This window comes from Aquarana catesbeiana, linkage group LG05 (genome assembly GCF_042186555.1).
Source record: "Aquarana catesbeiana isolate 2022-GZ linkage group LG05, ASM4218655v1, whole genome shotgun sequence".
NCBI classification, from domain to species: domain Eukaryota; kingdom Metazoa; phylum Chordata; class Amphibia; order Anura; family Ranidae; genus Aquarana; species Aquarana catesbeiana.
The window spans coordinates 645,895,878-645,920,012 of NC_133328.1; the positions used below are offsets into that span (position 1 = coordinate 645,895,878).

Below are 24,135 nucleotides of genomic sequence, written 5' to 3' on the forward strand. Positions count from 1 at the left end.
TTATGATGGAAATGGTCCAGACAGGAGACCTCTTGGTATGACTTCCAACCTATTGACTAAGATCAAGAGTAGTGTCTGTTCCTTTCGGTTTTCAGGACAGAATGCTAATGCCCCTCGCCAAGGTAGGGAGCGCTAGTTAGTTACTCCAAATGTAATAAGGTAGAAGGGATCTTTTTTTCTCTCTGGTTGAATCTGGTCTGGCTCTCCAGGCTTGACCTCGGTTGAAGGCAAAATTCTGCCTTTTTACTAATTCCCTTCTGATTGGAAAGGGACTACATTTGTCTGGCCCAGGGCTGCTCTGAAGGTCAAGATCTTTCTACGGGTGAGTCCCACCTAGTGCTTGAGTGGACCTTTGCCTCCGCAGATCTCGCAAAGAACTGAGTCTGCCTGGTTTCAGCTAGGTGGAACTTGAGTAGCCAGTCCATGTCAGGATTCTTGCAAACCTTGGGTTTGGGTCTGAAAATCTTTGGGGGAGGCCATGCAGCCTTATGATCAGGATCTTCCTTCAAAGGAGCCCCACCTAGTGCTTAGGTGGACCTCCCGAAGAAGTTTAAGTTAGGTGGATCATGAGTACCCATTCCGTGTCAGAAGTCTTGCAAGCCTTGGGAGTTCAGGTCTGAAAGTCATGGAGGGGAGGGCATTCAGTTATATGGTCAGGATCTTCCCTCAGAGGAGCCCCACCTGGTGCTTAGGTGGACCTCCCGAAGAACGGGGTCCTCCTGGTTTCAGTTGGGTGGACCATACAAGTACCCAGTCCATGTCAGGAGTCTTGCAAGCCTTGGGGGTTGAGGTCTGAAAGTCTTGGAGGGGAGAGCATGCGGCCTTATGGTCAGGATCTACCTTCAGGGGAGCCCCAGGTACAGGTTGGGTGGACCTTGCCTCTGCACCTCTCCCAAAGAGCGGGGTTTACCTGGTTTCAGTTGGGTGGACCTTGAGTACTCAGTCCCCATCAGGAGTCTTGCAAGCCTTGGGGGTTTCGGTCTAAATGTTTTGAGGGGGGGGGGCATGCAGCCTTATGGTCAGGATCTTCCTTCAGAGAAGCCCCACCTAGTGCTTAGGTGGACCTCCCGAAGAACGGAGTCCTTCTGGTTTCCGTTGGGTTGACCATATGAGTACCCAGTCTGTGTCAGGAGTCTTGCAAGCCTTGCGGGTTCAGGTCTGAAAGTCTTGAAGGGGAGGGTATGCGGCCTTATGGTCAGGATCTTCCTTTAGGGGATGCCCACCTAGTTGTTGGGTGGACCTTGCCTCCGCACATCTCCCAAAGAGCGGAGTTTACCTGGTTTCAGTTGGGTGGACCTTGAGTACTCAGTCCCCATCAGGAGTCTTGCGAGCCTCGGGGGTTTAGGTCTAAAAGTCTCAGAGAGGAAGGGCATGCAGCCTTATAGTCAGGATCTTCCTTTGGGGGAGCCCCACCTAGTCCTTCAGTTCTCATTCCCAATCAGGACTCTTGCAAGCCTTGGGGGTTCATGTCTGAAAGTCTTGGAGGGGAGGGCATGCAGCCTTATGGTCAGAATCATCCTTCACGGGAGCCTCACCTAGTGCTTGGGTGGACCTTGCCTCTGCACATCTCCCGAAGTACGGGGTCTGTCTGGTTTCAGCTGGGTGGATCTTGAGTACTCAGTCCTGATCAAGACGCTTGCAAGCATCGGGAGTTCAGGTCTGGAAGTCTCGGAGGTCAGGGCATGTAGTCATATAGTTAGGATCTTCCTTTGGGTGAGCCCCACCTAGTTCTTGGGTGGCTCTTGCCTCCGCAGATCTCCTGAAGAATGGGGTCTGCCTGGTTTCATTTGGGTGGACCTTGAATACTCCATCCCCATCAGGACTCTTGTAAGCCTTGGGGGGTTCAGGTCTGAAAGTCTTAGAGGGGAGGGCGTTCAGCCTTATGATCAGTATTTTCATTTGGAGGACCACCACCTAGTGCTTGGGTGGACCTTGCCTCCGCAAATCTCCTAAAGAATGGGGTCTGCCTGGTTTAATCTAGGTAGACCTTGAGTGCTCTGTCTCCATCAGGACTCTTGCAAGCCTCAGGGGTTCAGGTCTGAAAGTCTTGGAGGGGAGGACATGAAGCTTTATAGTCATAATCTTACTTTGGGGAAGCCCCACCTAGTGCCTGGGTGGACCTTGCCTTCACACATCTCCTGAAGAACGGGGTCTGCCTGGTTTCAGCTGGGTGAACCACGAGTACCGAGGCCCTGCCAAGAGTCTTGTAAGCCTCGGGGGTTCAGGTCCGGGATCGTTTCTCTTTGGAGGAGGGCCATGTGTGCATTTTTTTGTGTGCTTCACAAGAGAAGAGCATTTTAAATGCAACATCTCCCCAGGAAACTATTCTTCCTAACAGTTACAATAATTGTTACTTTGTATCCTACCCTGGAGTAGCCCGCCATCCAATTGTAGTACTGTTGCTTTTGCGGGTTTTTACTCTGTGACATCACATGATAGTCAGACGCAGCCTATCACCATACAAAAACTTCCCAGCGCACTTACCAGCTCTCCAGGAAAAAAAATTACAATGTTTCGACAATTTGAGGATTAAGTTGCATGTGACGTTGTATGTGGAAGCCGCACTGCCCCGTCGAGGCCCCTCAAGGTTCTAACTCTAGTCTCACGTTTCTTAGCTGGAGTGCCACAGCGCCCTGTTCTGCCGTCTCGGGTTGTCAGGGGTGCCACGCTGCATCTGGTGATTTCATGCAGCTTCCATGGTGCGTTATGCTAATCCAGGGTGGGCTGCATCCAGGGCAGTCCCAGGTCCTGGAAGTCTGTCTCTGTTTACACCTGTTCCACCTCCTGCCCATTACCATACTACCACAGTTGTGGTGAAGACAGGAAGGTGACGATCTCTTGTGAAACTGAGGACTCTGATGTGAAATTATGGTGGTGGTGGTGGGGGGGGGGCAGACATGAAATTGCCTTCAACATTTATTAGTTTTGAAGAATGTCATTTCATTAGACTATTGGTGACACATATAATAATAATCTGATGTAATCAGGGTGTATGCCAGTCAAATGTAATACAAACACTGATTAGGGGACCCAGCTTATCCACTGATTGGCTTTCGTTAATCTGGCATTAATTTCCTGCTCCTGCCTGTCCTTCCTTCTAGATTTCACCAGTCAATGTTCAGGCAGAAATTGAGGCAGGAGGCTAGCAACAGTGATTAATGTCCAGGCAGAGGTCAAGACAGGCAGCAGGCAAGTATAGTCAGGGTCAAGGCAAAGGTTGAGGTAGGCAAGGATAGTCAGTGTCCAGGCAGAGGTCGAGATAGACAGCAGTTAAGGATAGTCAGTGTCTAGGCAAAGGTCGAAATAGGCAGCAGACAAGGATAGTCAGGGTCAGGGAAAGGTCTAGGCAGGCAGCAGGGAAAAAATAATCAGAGTCCAGGCAGAAATTGAGGTAGGCAAGGATAGTCGGTGTCCAGGCAGATAGGCAGCAGGGAATGATAATCAGGGTCATGGCAAAGGTCTGGACAGGCAGCAGGGAAGAATAGTCAGAGTCCAGGCAGAGGTCGAAGTAGACAAGAACAGTCAGTGTCCAGGCAGTGGTCAAGATAGACAGCAGGCAAGGATAGTCAGGGTCAAGGCAAAAGACTAGGTAGGCAGTAGAGAAGAATAGTTAGGGTCCAGGCAAAGGTTGAGGTAGGCAAGGATAGTCAGTGTCCAAGCAAAGGTTCAGGCAGGCGGCAGGCAAGCATAGTCAGTATGTGGGCAGAGCTCAAAGTAAGCAGCAGGCAAGAGTTACAGCACTGGCTGCCACAAAGGGAAAGAGTATTGAATACCCTCCTTGGCCTGCATGCACACCAAAATGCCAGGGATGCATGCTAACATTTGCATGCCCTCCACCCACCATGCGCACACTTGCAAAACCACGATCCAGTGCATAACATGCTGCATTTGGACAGGATGGACAAGGTCCCTGGAGGTACTTTAACAGAAGTGGCCCCTAGAGGTACTGTAACGGGTTTCCTGGACCCCAGGCTGGCACTCTGAGAACAGGAAGCTCAGCTATGTCCAAGGACCTCAAATTGGTTCTACAGGTCCCAGATTATAGCCCTTAAGAAGTGGGTTTACCCCAAAATGCCATCTATATGGCATGGTACAAAGTGGCAGGCTTCACCATGATCTGCCGTATTGTACAGTAAAATGCATGCTTTTACCACGCATTACCACAACACATAGACCTGAAGCCATAAATAGAATAATTTTAAAATGCTACAAATGAGCAAGAACACCGTGGATGCCTAATACAGGGGAAAAAATCAGTACTTTTTTGGACCATTATTTATTCCTGGACTGTACGGGTGGTCTCAATCAACCGCCATTTTTATGCCTGTAAATTCCGAATAAAACATTGTTACAGGACACAAGTCACCCGCCATCAGTAACTAAGCAGCAGCGTGATCCTCTCTCCTGCTACTCTGCTTTTTTTTTTTTTTTTTCATGCTTTAAATAAATTCCATCCCGGTTGTCATGGCAACCGGAATTGTGAGAAGCGAGAGCAAAATTTCCAGGGCTTGCAGAATCCTTCTCTCTGCGTTGATTATTTATTTATGAGAATCCGGCACAAGGCCGAGATCAGGAGAGAAGGATGGCTGAGCCGCCTTGGCGGACGTTTATCGTTTTCGGTAGCAGGCGTTGAATGTATAGGACAGGAGTCCACGGAAGGCGCAGATGAAATAACACTTCCCCCCCAAAGCCTCCAAAGCTGCAAAGCGGCTTAACCATATTCGTTGAGAATGGACAGACTGGAGCCAATTAGGGGGCTGTTGTATATGGTGACGCCCGCATTCTCCATCATTTGCTTTTAATTGCTCCAATTCAGCCTATGTATAAAGTAATACATAAATCTTTTATTTTTATTCCACTGAATCATTATCGTACCATAACCTGAGTGAGGCATCCACCAGGTAAGGTGGAGGTCTGGATCATTTCCCTGGTGTGGAGGGTTCCAGGGGCCCAGAACCTCCTGATTTGAACTGTGCTACCTTGTCTGGCTGAGGACTGGGAAGGCAGAGGTCCCCACATTGTCAAGCATCCCCTGGTAGTGGTGAAGTAGCTGCCAAGACCTGGATCACCTGCTGGTGGAACTGTGCTTCCCAGGGTGGAAAGTTGTAGTTTGCGGTGTCCACCAGTGGGTGTCTCCCAGCAGCCAGCATCAGGTGGAGACTGAATACTGGGATCTGCTGGGTGCTGGGAGACACGGAAAATACAACCTTCCATCCTGGGTATCACAATACCGCCAGCAGGTGATCCATGTCCTGACAGTAGCACTATGGGTTTGGAACTCCATTATGTAAAACGCTCTTGGCCACATTACCTGAGATTTTTTCATGCACCAGACCCCATTGGCTATGCCTTTTACCTGAGATAAGGGCAACTTTTGTTACCAGGTCACAAGGCCTATCCATGGTATTGCATTTTGCCACTTTTTATTACTTTTTCTCACTTTTTGTGTCACCTTTTCACTCGGCCTACCCTGAAGTCTAGGGCGTGGATGTGTGTCCTTTAGGTTCTTTCCATCTCTGCCTTGGGGGGGTGTTCTCTTCGGGAGAGCCCCCCACCCAGTACTCATTGGTTGGTGGATCATGAGGAGCTGGGTCCGTACCTACTGTATGTCAGGAGGTTTGCACCCCAGGGGCTCAGGAAGAGGTCCACCCAGTACTCATTTTACTTTAGTTAATCATGAGGAACATTTTGGCTAGGTGCCTTACCCCCATCAGTAGTCTTGCATCCTGGAGGGTCAGGGAGGGGCCCTCACCTAATACTCATTGGTTGGCAGATCATGAGGAGCTGGGGCCTTACTTCTATCAGGAGCCTTGTGTCCTGGGGGCTCAGGAGGGGGTCCATCCAGTACTGGTTAGTTGGCTTTGGCTGATCATAAGAAGCCTTTTGGCTAGGTTGACCTGAATGTGCCTTACTTCCTACAGGAGTGTCATTCCTGGGGGTCAGGGAGGGGTCCCTCCAGTTCAGAGAGCCCCCACCCAGTACTTAGGCTTTGACTGATCATGAGGAGCCTTTTGGCTAAATATACCTGAGCATGCCTTCCCCCCATTGGGAGTCTTGCATCCTGGGGGGTCAGGAAGGGGTCCACCCAGTTATCGTTAATTGGCTTTGGCAGATCATGAGGAGCCCTTTGGGTAGGTGGACCTGAGTGTGCCTTACCCCATCTGGAATCTTGCGTCCTGGGGGGTCAGGGAGGGGCCCCCACCCATTGGTTGGCTGATTATGAGGAGCTGGGGCCTTACCTTCGTCAGGTGCCTTGTATCAGGACGGGGTCCAACCAGTACTCATTATTTGGCTTTGGCTGATCATGTGGAGCCTTTTGGCTAGGTGGACCTGAGCGTGCCTTACCCCAATCAGGAGTCTTGCATCCTGGGGGGGGGTCAGGAAAGAGCCCCCTCCCAGTACTTATTGGTTGGGTGAGTATGAGGAGCTGGGTCCTTACCTCCATCAGGAGTATTGCCCCTGGAGAGTTGGGAAGGGACTACTCATTAGTTGGCTTTGGCTGATCATGAGGAGCCTTTTGGCCAGATGTACCTGAGTATGCCTTAACCCAATCAAGAGTCTTGCATCCTGGAGGGTCCTGGATGGTCAGGGAGGGCCCCCCACCCAGTACTCATTGGTTGGCTGATCATGAGGAGCTGGGTCCTTACCTCCATTAGGAGTCTTGCATCCTGGAGGGTCAGGGAGGGGCCCCCACCCAGTACTCATTGGTTGGCTAATTATGAGGAGCTGGGTCCTTACCTCTGTCAGGAGCCTTGAGTCCTGGGGGGTCAGGAAGGGGTTGGACCAGTACTCAGTAGTTTTATTTTGGCTGATCATGAGAAGCCTTTTGGCTAGGTGGACCTGAGTGTAACTCCGTCAGGATTCTTGGGTCCCGGGGGGTCAGGGAGGGGCCTCCACCCATTACTCATTGGTTGGCTGATCATGAGGAGCTGGGTCCTTATCTCCGTCAGGAGCCTTGCATCCTTGGGGGGTCGGGGGGGGGGGTCCCTGCCCAGTACTGAGTGGTTGGCTGATCATAAGGAGCTGGGTCCTTTATCTCCATCAGGAGCCTTGCGTCCCGGGGGGGGGGGGGGGGGGGTTAGGATAGGATTCATCCAGTGCTTGTTAGTTGACTTTTGCTGATTATGAGGAGCCCTTTATCTAAATAGACCTCAGTGTGCCTTACCCCATCAGGGGTCTTGCATCCCAGGGGAGGTCAGGGAAGGGTCCATCCTCTTCAGCAGGGGAACATATGACACACACTTTTTTTGTTCACTTTGGTGTTTTGTTTTTACGCACTGTGGGCTTGTAACAAAAAGTCTGGGAACTTTAGTAAATCAATGGGTCTGAGAATGGGGCAGGGGGTGGAATCAGGGTGGGCCTGGGGGTTCACCCCAAAACAAATTTAATGGTTGCATCATGTGCCAAAATAGTGCCAATGGTTGTGGAAAACTGCGGTATATTAAATACTTAATCGCAGTGCACATACTGTCCCGCAGTTAAATTTGGAGATAATAGGGGAAAAAAGGTCCCTGCGCTGGTGTGGTGAAAGTCACATTTGCCACTTTGCAAATATACCCCTAAACCCTTAAAATATACTTTTAAGGAGCTGGGTCCTTACCACCTTCAGAAGTCATGTGTCCTGCGGGATCAGGAAGGGGTCCCTGCCCAGTACTCGTTAGTTGGCTTTGGCTGATCATGAGGAGCCTTTTAGCTAGGTGGACCTGAGCACGCCTTACCCCAATCAGGAGTCTTGATCCTGGAAGGGGTCAGAAGACCCAAACAAGTACTCATCGGTTGGGTGAGCATGAGGGCTGAGGCTTTACTTCCGTCAGGAGCCTTGCATCCTAGGGGGTCGGGGGGGGGGGGGGTCCCTGCCCAGTACTCATTGGTTGGCAGATCATGAGAAGCTGGATCCTTACCTCCATCAGGAGTCTTGCGTCCTGGGGAGTCAGGAAGGGATCCACCCAGTTCTCGTTAGTTGACTTTTGCTGATCATGAGGAGCCCTTTATCTAAATGGTCCTCAGTGTGCCTTACCCCCATCAGGAGTCTTGCATCCCAGGGGAGGTCAGGGAGGGGTCCATCCTCTTCAGGAGGGGAACATATGACACACCCTAGTGCACTTTTTTCAACACATTAGCCATGCATTGGCCACCTGCTGTGCTTTTGCTCATCAGAGTATTTTATCTCCATATGTCACATAATATTCCCAGTGCTTGGACCTCCATGATTCTGGTTTCGGGTAACCATGGCCAGAGTCCAGTCTGCCATTCAGCGTCTCATTACGGCCTCACATGTTCTCCGATCCTTATAGATGGCGGGATAATATTTCCTGGACATATGGAGGAAATTGGATTTATGATACAATTAGAGCGCAACGCCCTCCTGTCCTGTGCAATATGGTGGAATTAGAGGGAAGTAATGCACGCAGTAATTCTATTTCGATGCTGGTCCAGCTGCAGGGAAAGCCGCGCTGATCTTTGTTTAACACGCAGAGAGATTAGCGTCTAATCTTATGTTACATTATTGCACAGTCAGAGGTGACCTGGTCACTGCTGGAAATGCAGATGGAGCAGCCGGAATATTCAGCCGGTGGGACACTGAGGCCACTCAGACCGCAACAATTCCCGCCAATGTTGTAATATGGTCAAGAGAACCTGTCATTACAAAAAAAAAAATACAAAAATAATACAAAACTGATGAGAACATTCCAGGAGGTCCCACAACTCACTTGGAACATACCACTCCGAAGCAGGGGGAAAATACAGATTATGGCCTTTGCCTAGGCACACTGCATACATCCCACAATGCAATGCAATGCTTCTCCCCTAAGGTGTCCAAGTCAGCCTCTGTAAGTGCAAAGTGCAGTCCACACCACTGAAACACATACTTGTGAATTGCTTTTTGGTTCTGCCCAGCCAGTCTTGTGGTCCACATACCCCTGCCAATATTTCGTGCAGCCTGAAGGGGGCAGCACCGTTCAAGCAGCTATGTCACCTACCTACTCATTGGCCTATCGATGAGCAAAGTCATCGCATTGTTGCGGTCCTTCTCCTGCCCCCCTTCAAAATACCTCCCCTTCCTGCCCCCCAGTGCCTGAAATATTTAAGACAGAATGCCCTGAGCAATGTTAAAATGCCCGAGCAGCTCACTCCCCATTATCTGCCTGATTTATGCTGGCCAGTGTATGGCGGGCGCATAATGTAAGGAAAGGTATCGAGCAGATATACCAGTTTGATTCCTAATATACATTTTATATTATTTATAATATTTTAATGAATTTAGAACTAGGCTGAAAGTTGTTTTTTTGTCATACCTGTCTGCAATTACACTTTAAAGTTATTACATTTTTGGCACTTTTTTTTTTTTTTAAGCAAAGACAGGATTATTGATTTTGGATTGTTTTATGTTGCTGGCATAGTCATGCCAGCTTCATTTAATAGTGCCACTGTACTGATTTGCAATGTACTATTCTTATTTATTTATTATTCTATAGGTTCAAAATATATTATTATTATCTATTATTCTATTTTTATCTTTACTGTGTTATTATTATTTATTTATTTATTTGTATTTACTAACATTTTTATAGTAGTAGTGGTATTTATTGTTCTCTTTTTTTTGTTATTATCAATATTATTTTTGTTATTATTATCATCATAATTATTGCTTATTTGTTTTATTTTTTGGCTTCGAAATTAAGGAGTGTTCATTGGTGTAGATTTGATTATTAATATTAATATTATTAGTAACAATAACAATAACTTTTATATATTTATTTACCGTATTTACAACCAAAAACATAAATGTATTTTATTGGGATTTTATGTGATAGACCAACAAGAAGTGGCACATAATTGTGAAGTGGAAGGAAAATGATAAATGATACAAATAAATATGTGAAAAGTGTGTGGGGGGGGGGCATTTGCATGGCGCCCCCCGGAGTCAATACTTTGTAGAACCCCCTTTCTCTACAAGTCTTTTTGGGGATGTCTCTACCAGCTTTGCACATCTAGAGAGGGACATTTCTGCCCATTCTTCTTTGTAAAATATCTCAAGCTCTGTCAGATTGGATGGAGAGCGTCTGTGAACAGCAATTTTCAAGTCTTGCCACAGATTCTCAATGTGATTTAGGTCTGGACTGTGACTGGGCCATTCTAACACATGAATATGCTTTGATCTAAACCATTCCATTGTAGCTCTGGCTGGATGTTTCGGGTCGTTGTCCTGCTGGAAGGTGAACCTCCGCCCCAGTCTCAAGTCTTTTGTAGACTCTAACAGGTTTTCTTCTAAGATTGTCCTGTATTTGTCTCCATCCATCTTCCCATCAACTCTGACCAGCTTCCCTGTCCCTGCTGAAGAAAAGCATCCCCACCACATGATGCTGCCACCACCATGTTTCACAGTGGGGATGGTGTGTTCAGGGTGATGTGCAGTGTTAGTTTTCCCCCACACATAACGTTTTTCTTTTAGGCCAAAAAGTTGAATTTTGGTCTCATGTGACCAGATCACCTTCTTCCACATGTTTGCTGTGTCCTCCACATGGCTTCTCACAAACTACAAACAGGACTTCTTATGACTTTCTTTCACCAATGTCTTTCTTCTTGTCACTCTTCCATAAAGGGCAGATTTGTGGAGAACACGACTAATAGTTGTCCTGTGGACAGATTCTCCCACCTGAGCTGTGGATCTCTGCAGCTCCTCCAGAGTTACCATGGACCTCTTGGCTCTTCTCTGATGAATGTTCTCCTTGCCCGGCCGGTCAGTTTAGGTGGACGGCCATGTCTTGGTAGGTTTGCAGTTGTGCCATACTCTTTCCATTTTCAGGTGATGGATTGAACAGAGCTCCGTGAGATGTTCAAAGCTTGGGATATTTTTTTATAAGTTAACCCTGCTTTATACTTCTCCACAACTTTATCCCTGACTTGTCGGGTGTGTTCCTTGGCCTTCATGATGCTATTTGTTCACTAAGGTTCTCTAACAAAGGGCTTCTCTGAGGGCTTCACAGAACAGCTGTATTTATACTGAGATTAAATGACACACAGGTGGACTCTATTTACTAATTAGGTGACTTCTGAAGGCAATTGGTTCCACTAGATTTTAGTTAGGGGTATCAGAGTAAAGGGGGCGCCATACAAATGCCCCCCCCCCCCCCCCCACACACACACACACACACACACACATACACATACATAGACGCTTTTCAGATATATATATATTTGTAAAAAAAATTGGAAAACCATTTATCATTTTCCTTCCACTTCACAATTATGTGCCACTTTGTGTTGGTCCATCACATAAAATCCCAATAAAATACATTTATGTTTTTGGTTGTAACATGACAAAACGTAGAAAATGTCAAGGGGTGTGAATACTTTTTTAAGGCACTGTATAAGCTGCGCTGGAGTGGGTCTTATCAGTAGAGTAAATTCAGTTTATTATTATTATTGATTATTACTTGAAATTATCTATTAATCTATTATTATTATTATTATTATTATTATTATTATTAATAAAATATTTTTTTTTATTTAATTATTAGCTTCAAATGTATGATTAGTATTATTTATTGGCTTAGAATTTATTATTATTACTATTATTATGATTATTTATTTATTGGTTTAGAATGGGTTTTATGAGCTGCTCTTGTGTTGGTCTTATTACTAGAGTAAATAAAATTTAAGATTATTATATGTATTCATAATTTTTTTTTCATTATTATTATTATTATTATTATTATTATCATTATTTATTGGTTTAGAATGGGTTTTATACGCTGCTCCGGAGTGGGTTTTATCACTAGTAAATTCAATTTATGATTATTATTTGTAATAATAATTTTTTATTATTATTATTATTCGTTATATATTTATTTATGGGCTTAGAGTTTATTATGTTATTGGCTGCTCCTGGGAGGTCCTCGCTCCTGGAGTAAATTTTAAATCATTTGTTTTATTAAATCAGCTATTGGGGGGGGGGGGGTAATGGTTTCCTTAGTGGATTGGGTGATAGTCACGAGCTGACCGCGTAGCGTTCTATGATGTCACACCTATTCCTATGTATGGAGAAGAGGGCGTCGCCGTATCGGCAAAAAAAGGCGAAAAAACGGATTGACGTGGGACATCTCTGCTCCGAGACCCTCAATGCCAACCACTGATTAGAATCCAGATGGTGTCAGAAAAAAAAAGGTCAGAAAAAAAAAGAATGACGCGTTTTAATGGTTGCACTCTTTTAAATGTGCGCATATCGGCCTTGGCACAAAAAAATTCTCCTTCTGAGTCCGGATATAATTCATCGCAAAGCGTGAAAATTCCTCTGGGGGGAAATGAAATTGAAAGAAATTAGTAATATTGGATTAAATCTGATCACTGGACGGCTTTAATGAGCTAACGAGATTATAGTGCTGTGTGCTCGCTGTACGGACGCACACACTCCACATAGAAGGTCCTTTCTTCTCTGCGCATATCTCCGTCCCATCCCCCCTTCAGCATCTCAGGAATAAAAATTAGACCGGGTGACTGTGTGCTCCTCTAGTCCCAGCCTGGACAGAATTATCATAGTGGATTTATAGGGGTTTAGTTAGGTGACTTTTTCATTCCATTCTTAGACACAATGAAATGGCTGTACAAACCCTCCGGCGCGTTTCGGCCTCTCAGGCCTTAACAACTTCCCGCCCGCATGACGTCATATGACGCCGTGGACTTTGAGTGGTGATATCTGGATTAGCGAGCATTTGCGGGAGTACTTGTATTCCCGCAAATGCTCCCGATGCCCAATCCGATACCTGGGAGAGGCGGCCCAACCGGAAGTCAGCAGGCGGAACAACGAAGTGACGCTCCGTGTCGGTGTCAGCGGTTGAACATCCCGATGCCCATCTTGGTATCCCCTGCACTCGACCGCAGTAAGCCAGCAGCGGGCATCTTGTTACACCCAGCCCATATAGTTCGGGCTGGGTGTAACAAGATGTCCGCTGCTGCTTTTATGCGGCTGAGTGCAAGGAGTACCAAGATGGGCGTCGCAGGCAGCCTTTCCTCTCATGTCATTTATTGCTGGCTGCATTTCCGTGCCTGCCCATCAGTGTCCATAAATGCCACCTATCAGTGCCCAATGCCCATAAGTGCCGCCTAGCAGTGCCAGCCATCAGTGCCAGCCACCTGTCAGTGCCAGCCATCAGTCAGTGCCCAGCCATCAGTGCCAGCCACCTGTCAGTGCCACCCATCAGTGCCATCTATCAGTGCCAGCCACCTATCAGGGCCATCTATCAGTGCCAGCCATCAGTCAGTGCCCAGCCATCAGTGCCAGCCACCTGTCAGTGCCACCCATCAGTGCCATCTATCAGTGCCAGCCACCTATCAGGGTCATCTATCAGTGCCAGCCATCAGTCAGTGCCCAGCCATCAGTGCCAGCCATCAGTCAGTGCCATCTATCAGTGCCAGCCACCTATCACTGCCATCTATCAGTGCCAGCCACCTGTCAGTGCCATCTATCAGTGCCATCTATCAGTGCCAGCCATCAGTCAGTGCCACCTATTAGTGCCATCAGTCAGTGCTCATCTGTGCTGCATATCAGTGCCACCTAATCCTATCAGTGCAGATCATTGCTGCTTAATTAGTGCCACCTATCGGTGCCAATCAGTGCTGAATATCTGTGCCACCTAATCTGTACTGTGCTTTGAAAACTGTCACATGACATTAAAAAAAAAAGTATCGGTAATCGGTATCGGCGAGTACGGTATTGGTACTCAGTCTTAAAAAAGTGGTATCAGGAAAACCCTAATCTGGATGATGGTTGCAGCTACAGGTATTATCCAGGTATCTTTCTTTTCAGCCAGTGATTCCCTGCAATAAAAAAAGCCATCCTAGAGGCTCATTAGCCACTGGATGGCTTTTACCCTCCCGCTGCCCTTTGGTGCCTCTTCGGGCTCTCCCGTGCGATCAAGAAGATGGAGATCTGACCCAGCGGTGACGTGGGTTTACAACATCTCTATGACCCTGGGAGGCTGGAGATCCGATCCGGCAACGGCGCTGGATTACCACAGATCTGGCTGAGGACCGGAAGGTCCACGGCCATCTCTATGACCATCTCATGATGTCACTTCAGATGTAAACACTGCCATCATTTTCCCATAGAAAGCAGAGATCAATGGGTTTTTGTTTTTTTGATCTCATGCTTTCCGGGGTAGAGGAGAGATCTGGGGTCTTATAGACCCCAGATATCTCCATAAAGAGGACCTGTCATGCCTTATTTATATTAGGATGTTTACATTTCTTGTGATAGGAATAAAAGTGATAAAAAAAATTAAAGGGACAGTGTAAAAATAAAAAAATAATTACCTTTTTTTTTTTCAAAGCGCCCTTATCACTTGTGTATTCACGCAGACGTAGGTCGCGCCAGCATATTTAAAAGGTGTTCACGCCACACATGTGCGGTATCACCGCAAACGTCAGAGCAAGAGCAATAATTTTATCGCTAGACCTCCTCTGAAACTTTAAATTGGTAACCTGTAAACATTTTTAAAGCGTCGCCTATGGAGATTTTTAAGTACCGTAGTTTGGCGCCACTCCACGAGCGTGCGCAATTTTAGAGTGTGACATGTTAGGTATCTGTTTACTCAGCGTAACATCATCTTTTATGTTTTACCCAAAAAAATAAAAATGGGTTATATATTGTGTTTCTTTGCATTGAAATTCATTAAAGTTTATTTTTGTCCCCCCAAAGAAATTGCATTTGAAAAATCGCTGCGCAAATACCGTGTGACATAACAGATTGCAACAATCGCCATTTTATTCTCAAGGGTCTTTGCTAAAAAAAAAAATCTATATTGTTTGGGGGTTATGAGTAAATTTTCTAGCAAAAAAATAGATTTTTACATGGAGAGAAGTGTCAGAATTTGCCCTGGTGGGAACTGGTTAATCATGGCTGAGCCGTGACGCAGCCGAAACGCGTTGGAATTTATATAGCTGTATTTCACTACAGTTGCATTGGTTTTTCTCAATGTGGACTACTGACTGTTGGAGGTTCCCAGAGACCTCTGAGCACTGGGTTTTCTGAGCTGTCCTTTGAAGCTGAGGTCGCAGCGCTGTCCAGTTTTTTTTTTTTTTTACTCCTTTAGTCCCTCCTTACCATAACCTGTATGGATTATTCTGTCTCATTGGGTCCCCACTCTATAGAAGCCATGGTTTCCATACACTGCACTGACGATGGCCAACAAGCCTAAAATGAGCTGTATGCAGTGTGGCCCTCTAATATTTTGCTATATTTGCATTTCACACCAGCAGTTCTGGATGAGCATCGGGCCAATGGGGTGTAGAGGAATGATTTTCATGGCTCCCCAAAAATGAGGAGTAGTCCTCTTATTTTTTGGGATATGTTATGGAACAAGACATGGGAATATCCAAAGATGGGCTAGGACTTGATGATGCTGGACGTCAGGAAGGAAGTGAGTCGGGGGCTCCATCTGGGTTGCTGCAGCTTCTAAGGCACATTGTGAGAAGTTTACAGTGTGCAGTGGAATCAGAGGAAGCCATTTCAGTCCAGAGGAGAGGAGCCGCTACAACCGTGCAAGAGGTCATCATTGGCAATTTAATTTCTCAGATAAAATTGCAGCTGCTGTCTCTGGCCCCACTCCCCAAATTGATCTCTGATTTCCACATCCTGCAGAGCTATTTTTCAGATATCTACAACTCTCCCATGCCTTCGGTCACCAATGCTCCAGTTCTCCCCTCCAGATCGTCCAATCCACATTAGAGGACCTCCTCAGGTCCGGATGTGAAAATAAGCCCACCTCACGACTTTACTTCCACTTGATAATGACCTCGCTCCCTACTCTGGGGAAACAAATGGCTACACGACATTCCCAACGTTGACAATGACCATTGGGATGACATATGGGACTTCCCTTTCAGATCCCTGGTCTCCTTGAGAGACCGACTAATACAGCTCAAGGTGGTCCATCGCGCATATTTTACCCCACACAGATTACACATAATGAAGCCCACCTCCCCCCCCCCAGGATACCTGGTGACTTTACTCATGTTTTTTGGACCTGCCCAGCCATTGTCGAATATTGGAAGGAGATATTAAATGTCATAACGCAGGTCACCACCATACCACTTCAACCCTCCATAGCAATATGTATATTGGGCCTGATAGAACAAATAGTTCCCACGTTGGCAAGCCGCACCCTGGTCGGGCCTACTTATCTTTTACGCCCGCAAAGCCATAGCCCCCAGCTGGCGTAAGCCTACTCCTCCTCCTTCTCTCTCCCTGTGGAAACGATCGGTCAACAACAGCCTGCCTCTTTACAAAGATTGTTATGCTAATAGGGGTTGCCCTCAAAAATATGACAAGGTTTGGTCCAAATGGCTGGCGGATTTCTCCACAGCCTCAGACTCACACCCTACTTAACCCATTGTCTTCTGCTAATGAATGGGAATCTGCAATTGTGAATGTAACACATATTTCTGAGATGTCCTCCTACCCATGGTGCCAGCTTGCTGCGCCCACCGTAATGCCGTAATGCCTTGAGTTCCTTGCCGTGTTTCATGTGACAGTTTACCCTATGTCAGAACTCTGTACGTACCAAAGTTAACACTCGTCATGACCAGTGTATGTTGTTTTTTTGTTAAATGTTTTAATACTCAATAAACAGATTTGCAAAAAAAAAAAAAATTGCAGCTGCTGAAATGACCATGAGATGGCGCTACTGTGCTCTCCTCACCATCGTTTCTTCCTTGTTTGCAGGTCACCGGACTGAGCCTGACCAGCGGACAGGACCAGCTGATCGTCCTGCACACCCAGAAACACGACGACATGGCGTTCTGCCTGCAGAGGGCGGAGCTAGGTGGAGAAAACCGCGTGGGAGAACTGGTGGGGATTCTGACACATCACTTCAAATTGTAAGTGCTCTTATAATCTATATATATATATATATATATCAACATTATTTCTTGTGGGATTTATGTCCGCTCAGGACTGACGGTTGTCCTGTAGTTGGCCACATACAATCAGATTGTAGAGTCTACTGAGCCATGGTCTCCATCGCACCCGGGCAGAACAAGGGGTGGGCAGAAGGGAAGGCCGCCCTGGGCGCAGCAGTTTACTGTATGGATGGGGGCGCCAGTGAGCTCATTCTGATACAAGGCCTTTTGACAAGCAGATTGCTGCTGGGGGTAACAACCCCTAAGTTCACACATAATGAAGGAGGGGAGGGGGCGCAGTGTGGCTTCTTTGCCCTGGGGGCGCTGGATGACCTTGTCCCAGATTGCACAGACACATTACGATCAAATCAATCATAAAAACTAGATGAGGTTGTATGACACAATCCTGGGGAGAGCTGGGAAGTTCTCATGGAAGTCTGAGCGGATTGTAACTTCTGTGACGCAATTGTACTACAATGACCATAAGAATAGAGGGGAGAAAGCTTTGAAAAGCAGCACATGACCGGCTTCGGATTCTGAGCTGCTATTGGACAATCCAATCCAATCATGCCAACGAATAAACAGAAATTAGCTGCGTATTCGTACCTGGCAACTTTCCTGATCTCGCCCGGTAATTCCAGCTTTTCATGTGGTTTATTGGCTTATCGCTGGACTATAGCTCATGCCAGGCTGACGCAGATACTTCACATACCAACATAACACAGGATTCCTTCCTTAAGACTGTTACCCACATTCTCCACCACAACCGAGATGTGGAAAAAGGAAACGCAAAGCAAATGCAGCCACAACAGTGAGGAACAGGGGAGTTCATCATCCATTCACCTTTATCGGCAACCACTGACCACGCCACCCCTTCTTCTTCTCCACCTTCCTCAAGCACCACTGACCGCATCCTCCTGTCTTCATCATTTAACCACCTTCATTGACCACCACTGACCACACCCTCCCTTCTTCACCATTTACCCACCTTAAGTGACCACCACTGACAACACCCTCCCTTCTTCATCATTCACCCACCTCCATTGACCACCACTGATCACACCCTCCCTTCTTCATCATCCACCCATCATTCATCCACCTCCATTGACCACCACTGATCACACCCTCCCTTCTTCATCATCCACCCACCTTCATTGACCAACACTGACCACACCCTCCCTTCTTCATCATTTACCCACCTTTATTAACCACCACTGACCATGCCATCCGTTCTTCATCATTCACCCACCTTCATTGACCACCAATGACCACACTCACCCTTCTTCATCATTCACCCACCTTCACTGACCACCACTGATCACTCCCTCCCTTCTTCATCATTCATCCACCACCATTGATCACCACTGATCACGCCCTCCCTTCTTCATCATTTATCCACCTCCATTGACCACCACTGATCACGCCCTCTCTTCTTCATCATCCACCCACCTTTATCAACCAACCATCATTCACCCACCTTCAAGGACCACCACTGATCACACCCTCCCTTCTTCATTATCCACCCATCATTCATTCACCTCCATTGACCACCACTGATCATGCCCTCCCTTCTTCATCATCCATCCACCTTCATTGACCACCACTGACCACACCCTCCCTTCTTCATCATTTACCCACCTTAATTGACCACCACTGACAACACCCTCCCTTTTTCATCATTTACCAACCTTCATTAACCACCCCTGACCATGCCCTCCCTTCTTCATCATTCACCCACCTTCATTGACCATCACTGACCACACTCACCCTTCTTCGTCATTCACCCACCTTTACTGACCACCACTGATCACGCCCTCCTTTTTCATCATTCATCCACCTTCACTGACCACCACTGATCACGCCCTCCCTTCTTCATCATCCACCCATCTTTATCAACCACCCATCATTCATCCACCTTCATTGACCACACCCTCCCTTCTTCATCATTCACCCACCTTCACTGACCACCACTGCTCACGCCCTCCTTTCTTCATCATCCACCCATCATTCATCCACCTCCATTGACCACCACTGATCACGCCCTCCCTTCTTCATCATCCACCCACCTTCATTGACCACCACTGACTACACCTTCCCTTCTTCACCATTCACCCACCTTAATTGACTACCACTGACAACACCCTCTCTTCTTCATCATTTACCCACCTTCATTAACCACCACTGACCATGCCCTCCCTTCTTCATTATTCACCCACCTTCATTGACCACCACTGACCACACTCACCCTTCTTCATCATTCACCCACCTTTACTGACCACCACTGATCACGTCCTCCCTTCTTCAACACCCACCAATCTTTATCAACCACCCATCATTCATCCACCTTCATTGACCACCACTGACCACACCCTTTCTTCTTCATCATTCACCAAGCTTCATTGACCAAAACTGACCATGCCCTCCCTTCTTCATCATTCATCTAACTTCATTGACCACCACTGACCGCACCCTCCCTTCTTCATCATTCACCCACCTTCATTGACCACCACTGATCACACCCTCCCTTCTTCATCATTCTTCATCATTCACTCACCTTTGATGAAAATAATAAAGTAATAATATAAGCAGATCACACCCAAACACATAAAATATTCCTGTTACCTTAAGTATTTATTCTACAAAATCTTTGCCACCGCTGTTCACCTGTGACAGGCCTTCCTTCCACCTTGTCCATTTGGAAATTTCTATCTCCAGCCCTCCTCACAGGTCGCGTCCCCTCCTCAGCCCACGCGGATCCCCTGCCATCACAGAGTAACCGTATTTAGCGGACCCGGCCCTGTGGGACATGCCTGGTACTGAATGGGTTACTCCAGAACAGCGTCTGGGTTTGTCAATATAAAAAAAACAAAAAACAAATGTCTAATTACACGCCGGGATGATTTTGTTGGGAATAATTAACACTTTTGTAAGCTGCGACTCTCACCCTAATTGGGACGGGGGAGGGGGGGATTGAGGTATTTTGTTCGACTTTCTGCTGATTGGTGTGATAACGATGGAGCTGTATCGAGGGGTCTCCGGGGGGATAGATGTGTAAATATTATTATCTGTTGTGAGTAATGTGATTATTTTGTATAATTGATCACCTCCGGGGGGAGGGGGGGGGGGGTGTTGGCCATTCTAAGGGGCCTACGTGATCCCAGGGAAATAATCCCTAGGCGTTAAATGTATCCAAGTCCCTGGGAGCCAACCAGCAGGACCAAAAAGGCTTCTCAGATAAACTTTGGTTAGATGCCACCTGGGTCTCCATGGTCATTGTTTGGTTTAGGGTTTGTGCCTATTCCACAAGGCGGGTAGAGTAGGTAGACTTCCATTGTTGGGAGTTCATGACTGCCAAGAGGTGATGACTTTCTTAACCACATTCTGACCGCAATACATATACAATATATATATATATATATATGTTGTGGCTTTGAAGTGGTTTACCAGGGTTATGGATGAAGCTATCAGCCATAACCCCAGTATTCTTATTTTTTCTCTTATGAAAGCAGTCCAAGCGGCTCAATAACCACTGGATCGATTTCCGATGCCGCTGTTCGCCGGTGTTTCTCTGGCTTCATGTTTTTTACCGGCGCACCCGAGAAACGACCCAACGGTGCGAAGCCGGCTGGTCACAGAGGCGAAAAGACACCAGATTGTCTCTGATCGCCTCTATGGTCTTGGAGGACTGAAGCCACGTGATGACATCACTTCCGGTCTGGCACTGAAGTAAACACATTTTTTTTTTTTTTTTAAATTGTTATTTTTTTCTTTTTTGATCTTTTGCTTTTTAAAGCTAAAGGAGACATTTGGGGTCTTTCTGGCCCCAGATCTCTCCATAAAGAGGACCTGACACCATACACACACAGTGACACCATACACACACAGTGACACCATACACATAGGGTGACACCATACATGCAGAGTGACAGAGCATATACACATAGGGTGACACCATACACACACACATGGGGTGACACCATACACACACACATGGGGTGACACCATATACACACACATGGGGTGACACCATACACACACACATAGGGTGACACCATACACACACACATGGGGTGACACCATATACACACACATGGGGTGACACCATACACACACACATGGGGTGACACCATACACACACACATGGGGTGACACCATACACGCACACATAGGGTGACACCATACACACACACACATAGGGTGACACCATACACACACACATAGGGTGACACCATACACACACACATAGGGTGACACCATACACACACACACATGGGGTGACACCATACACACACACATGGGGTGACATCATACACACACACATAGGGTGACACCATACACACACACACATAGGGTGACACCATACACACACATGGGGTGACACCATACACACACATAGGGTGACACCATACACACACACACATAGGGTGACACCATACACACACACACACATAGGGTGACACCATACACACACACACATAGGGTGACACCATACACACACACACATAGGGTGACACCATACACACACACATAGGGTGACACCATACACACACACACATGGGGTGACACCATACACACACATGGGGTGACACCATACACACACACATGGGGTGACACCATACACACACACACATGGGGTGACATCATACACACACACATAGGGTGACACCATACACACACATAGGGTGACACCATACACACACACACATAGGGTGACACCATACACACACACATGGGGTGACATCATACACACACACATAGGGTGACACCATACACACACACATAGGGTGACATCATACACACACACATAGGGTGACACCATACACACACACATAGGGTGACACCATACACACACATAGGGTGACACCATACACACACACATGGGGTGACATCATACACACACACATAGGGTGACACCATACACACACATAGGGTGACACCATACACACACACACATAGGGTGACACCATACACACACACACACATAGGGTGACACCATACACACACACACATGGGGTGACACCATACACACACATAGGGTGACACCATACACACACATAGGGTGACACCATACACACACATAGGGTGACACCATACACACACACACATAGGGTGACACCATACACACACACACATAGGGTGACACCATACACACACATAGGGTGACACCATACACACACACACATAGGGTGACACCATACACACACACACATAGGGTGACACCATACACACACACATAGGGTGACACCATACACACACACATAGGGTGACACCATACACACACACATAGGGTGACACCATACACACACACATAGGGTGACACCATACACACACACATAGGGTGACACCATACACACACACACATAGGGTGACACCATACACACACACACACACATAGGGTGACACCATACACACACACATAGGGTGACACCATACACACACACATAGGGTGACACCATACACACACACATAGGGTGACACCATACACACACACATAGGGTGACACCATACACACACACACATGGGGTGACACCATACACACACACACACATAGGGTGACACCATACACACACACACACATGGGGTGACACCATACACACACACACATAGGGTGACACCATATACACACACATAGGGTGACACCATACACACACACACACACATGGGGTGACACCATACACACACACATAGGGTGACACCATACACACACACACATGGGGTGACACCATACACACACACATAGGGTGACACCATACACACACACACATAGGGTGACACCATACACACACACATAGGGTGACACCATATACACACACATAGGGTGACACCATACACACACACACATGGGGTGACACCATACACACACACACATAGGGTGACACCATACACACACACACATAGGGTGACACCATACACACACACACATGGGGTGACACCATACACACACACACATAGGGTGACACCATACACACACACACATAGGGTGACACCATACACACACACACATGGGGTGACACCATACACACACACATAGGGTGACACCATACACACACACACATGGGGTGACACCATACACACACACATAGGGTGACACCATACACACACACATAGGGTGACACCATACACACACACACATAGGGTGACACCATACACACACACATAGGGTGACACCATACACACACACATAGGGTGACATCATACACACACACATGGGGTGACACCATACACACACGCACATAGGGTGACACCATACACACACACACATGGGGTGACACCATACACACACACACATGGGGTGACACCATACACACACACATAGGGTGACACCATACACACACACACATAGGGTGACACCATACACACACACACATGGGGTGACACCATACACACACACACATAGGGTGACACCATACACACACACATAGGGTGACACCATACACACACACACATAGGGTGACACCATACACACACACATAGGGTGACACCATACACACACACACATAGGGTGACACCATACACACACACATAGGGTGACACCATACACACACACACATAGGGTGACACCATACACACACACATAGGGTGACACCATACACACACACACATAGGGTGACACCATACACACACACACACATAGGGTGACACCATACACACACACATAGGGTGACACCATACACACACACACATGGGGTGACACCATACACACACACACATGGGGTGACACCATACACACACACATGGGGTGACACCATACACACACACATAGGGTGACACCATACACACACACACATGGGGTGACACCATACACACACACAAGTAAACACATTTTTTTTTTTTTAATTGTTATTTTTTTCTTTTTTGATCTTTTGCTTTTTAAAGCTAAAGGAGACATTTGGGGTCTTTCTGGCCCCAGATCTCTCCATAAAGAGGACCTGACACCATACACACACAGTGACACCATACACACACAGTGACACCATACACATAGGGTGACACCATACATGCAGAGTGACAGAGCATATACACATAGGGTGACACCATACACACACACATGGGGTGACACCATACACACACACATGGGGTGACACCATATACACACACATGGGGTGACACCATACACACACACATAGGGTGACACCATATACACACACATGGGGTGACACCATACACACACACATAGGGTGACACCATACACACACACATGGGGTGACACCATACACACACACATGGGGTGACACC

At 47.0% G+C, this 24,135-nt stretch overlaps 1 protein-coding gene across 1 annotated transcript in view; it reads left to right on the forward strand.

Annotated features, from left to right (window-relative positions):
• LOC141145645 (unconventional myosin-Ig-like) overlaps positions 1 to 24,135 on the forward strand; it is a 238,484-nt gene that overhangs the window by 175,047 nt on the left and 39,302 nt on the right. Inside the window, exon 21 of the mRNA XM_073632482.1 lies at positions 16,724 to 16,878. Coding sequence (XP_073488583.1) covers positions 16,724 to 16,878 — 155 coding nt within the window. The remainder of the gene's footprint in view (positions 1 to 16,723; positions 16,879 to 24,135) is intronic.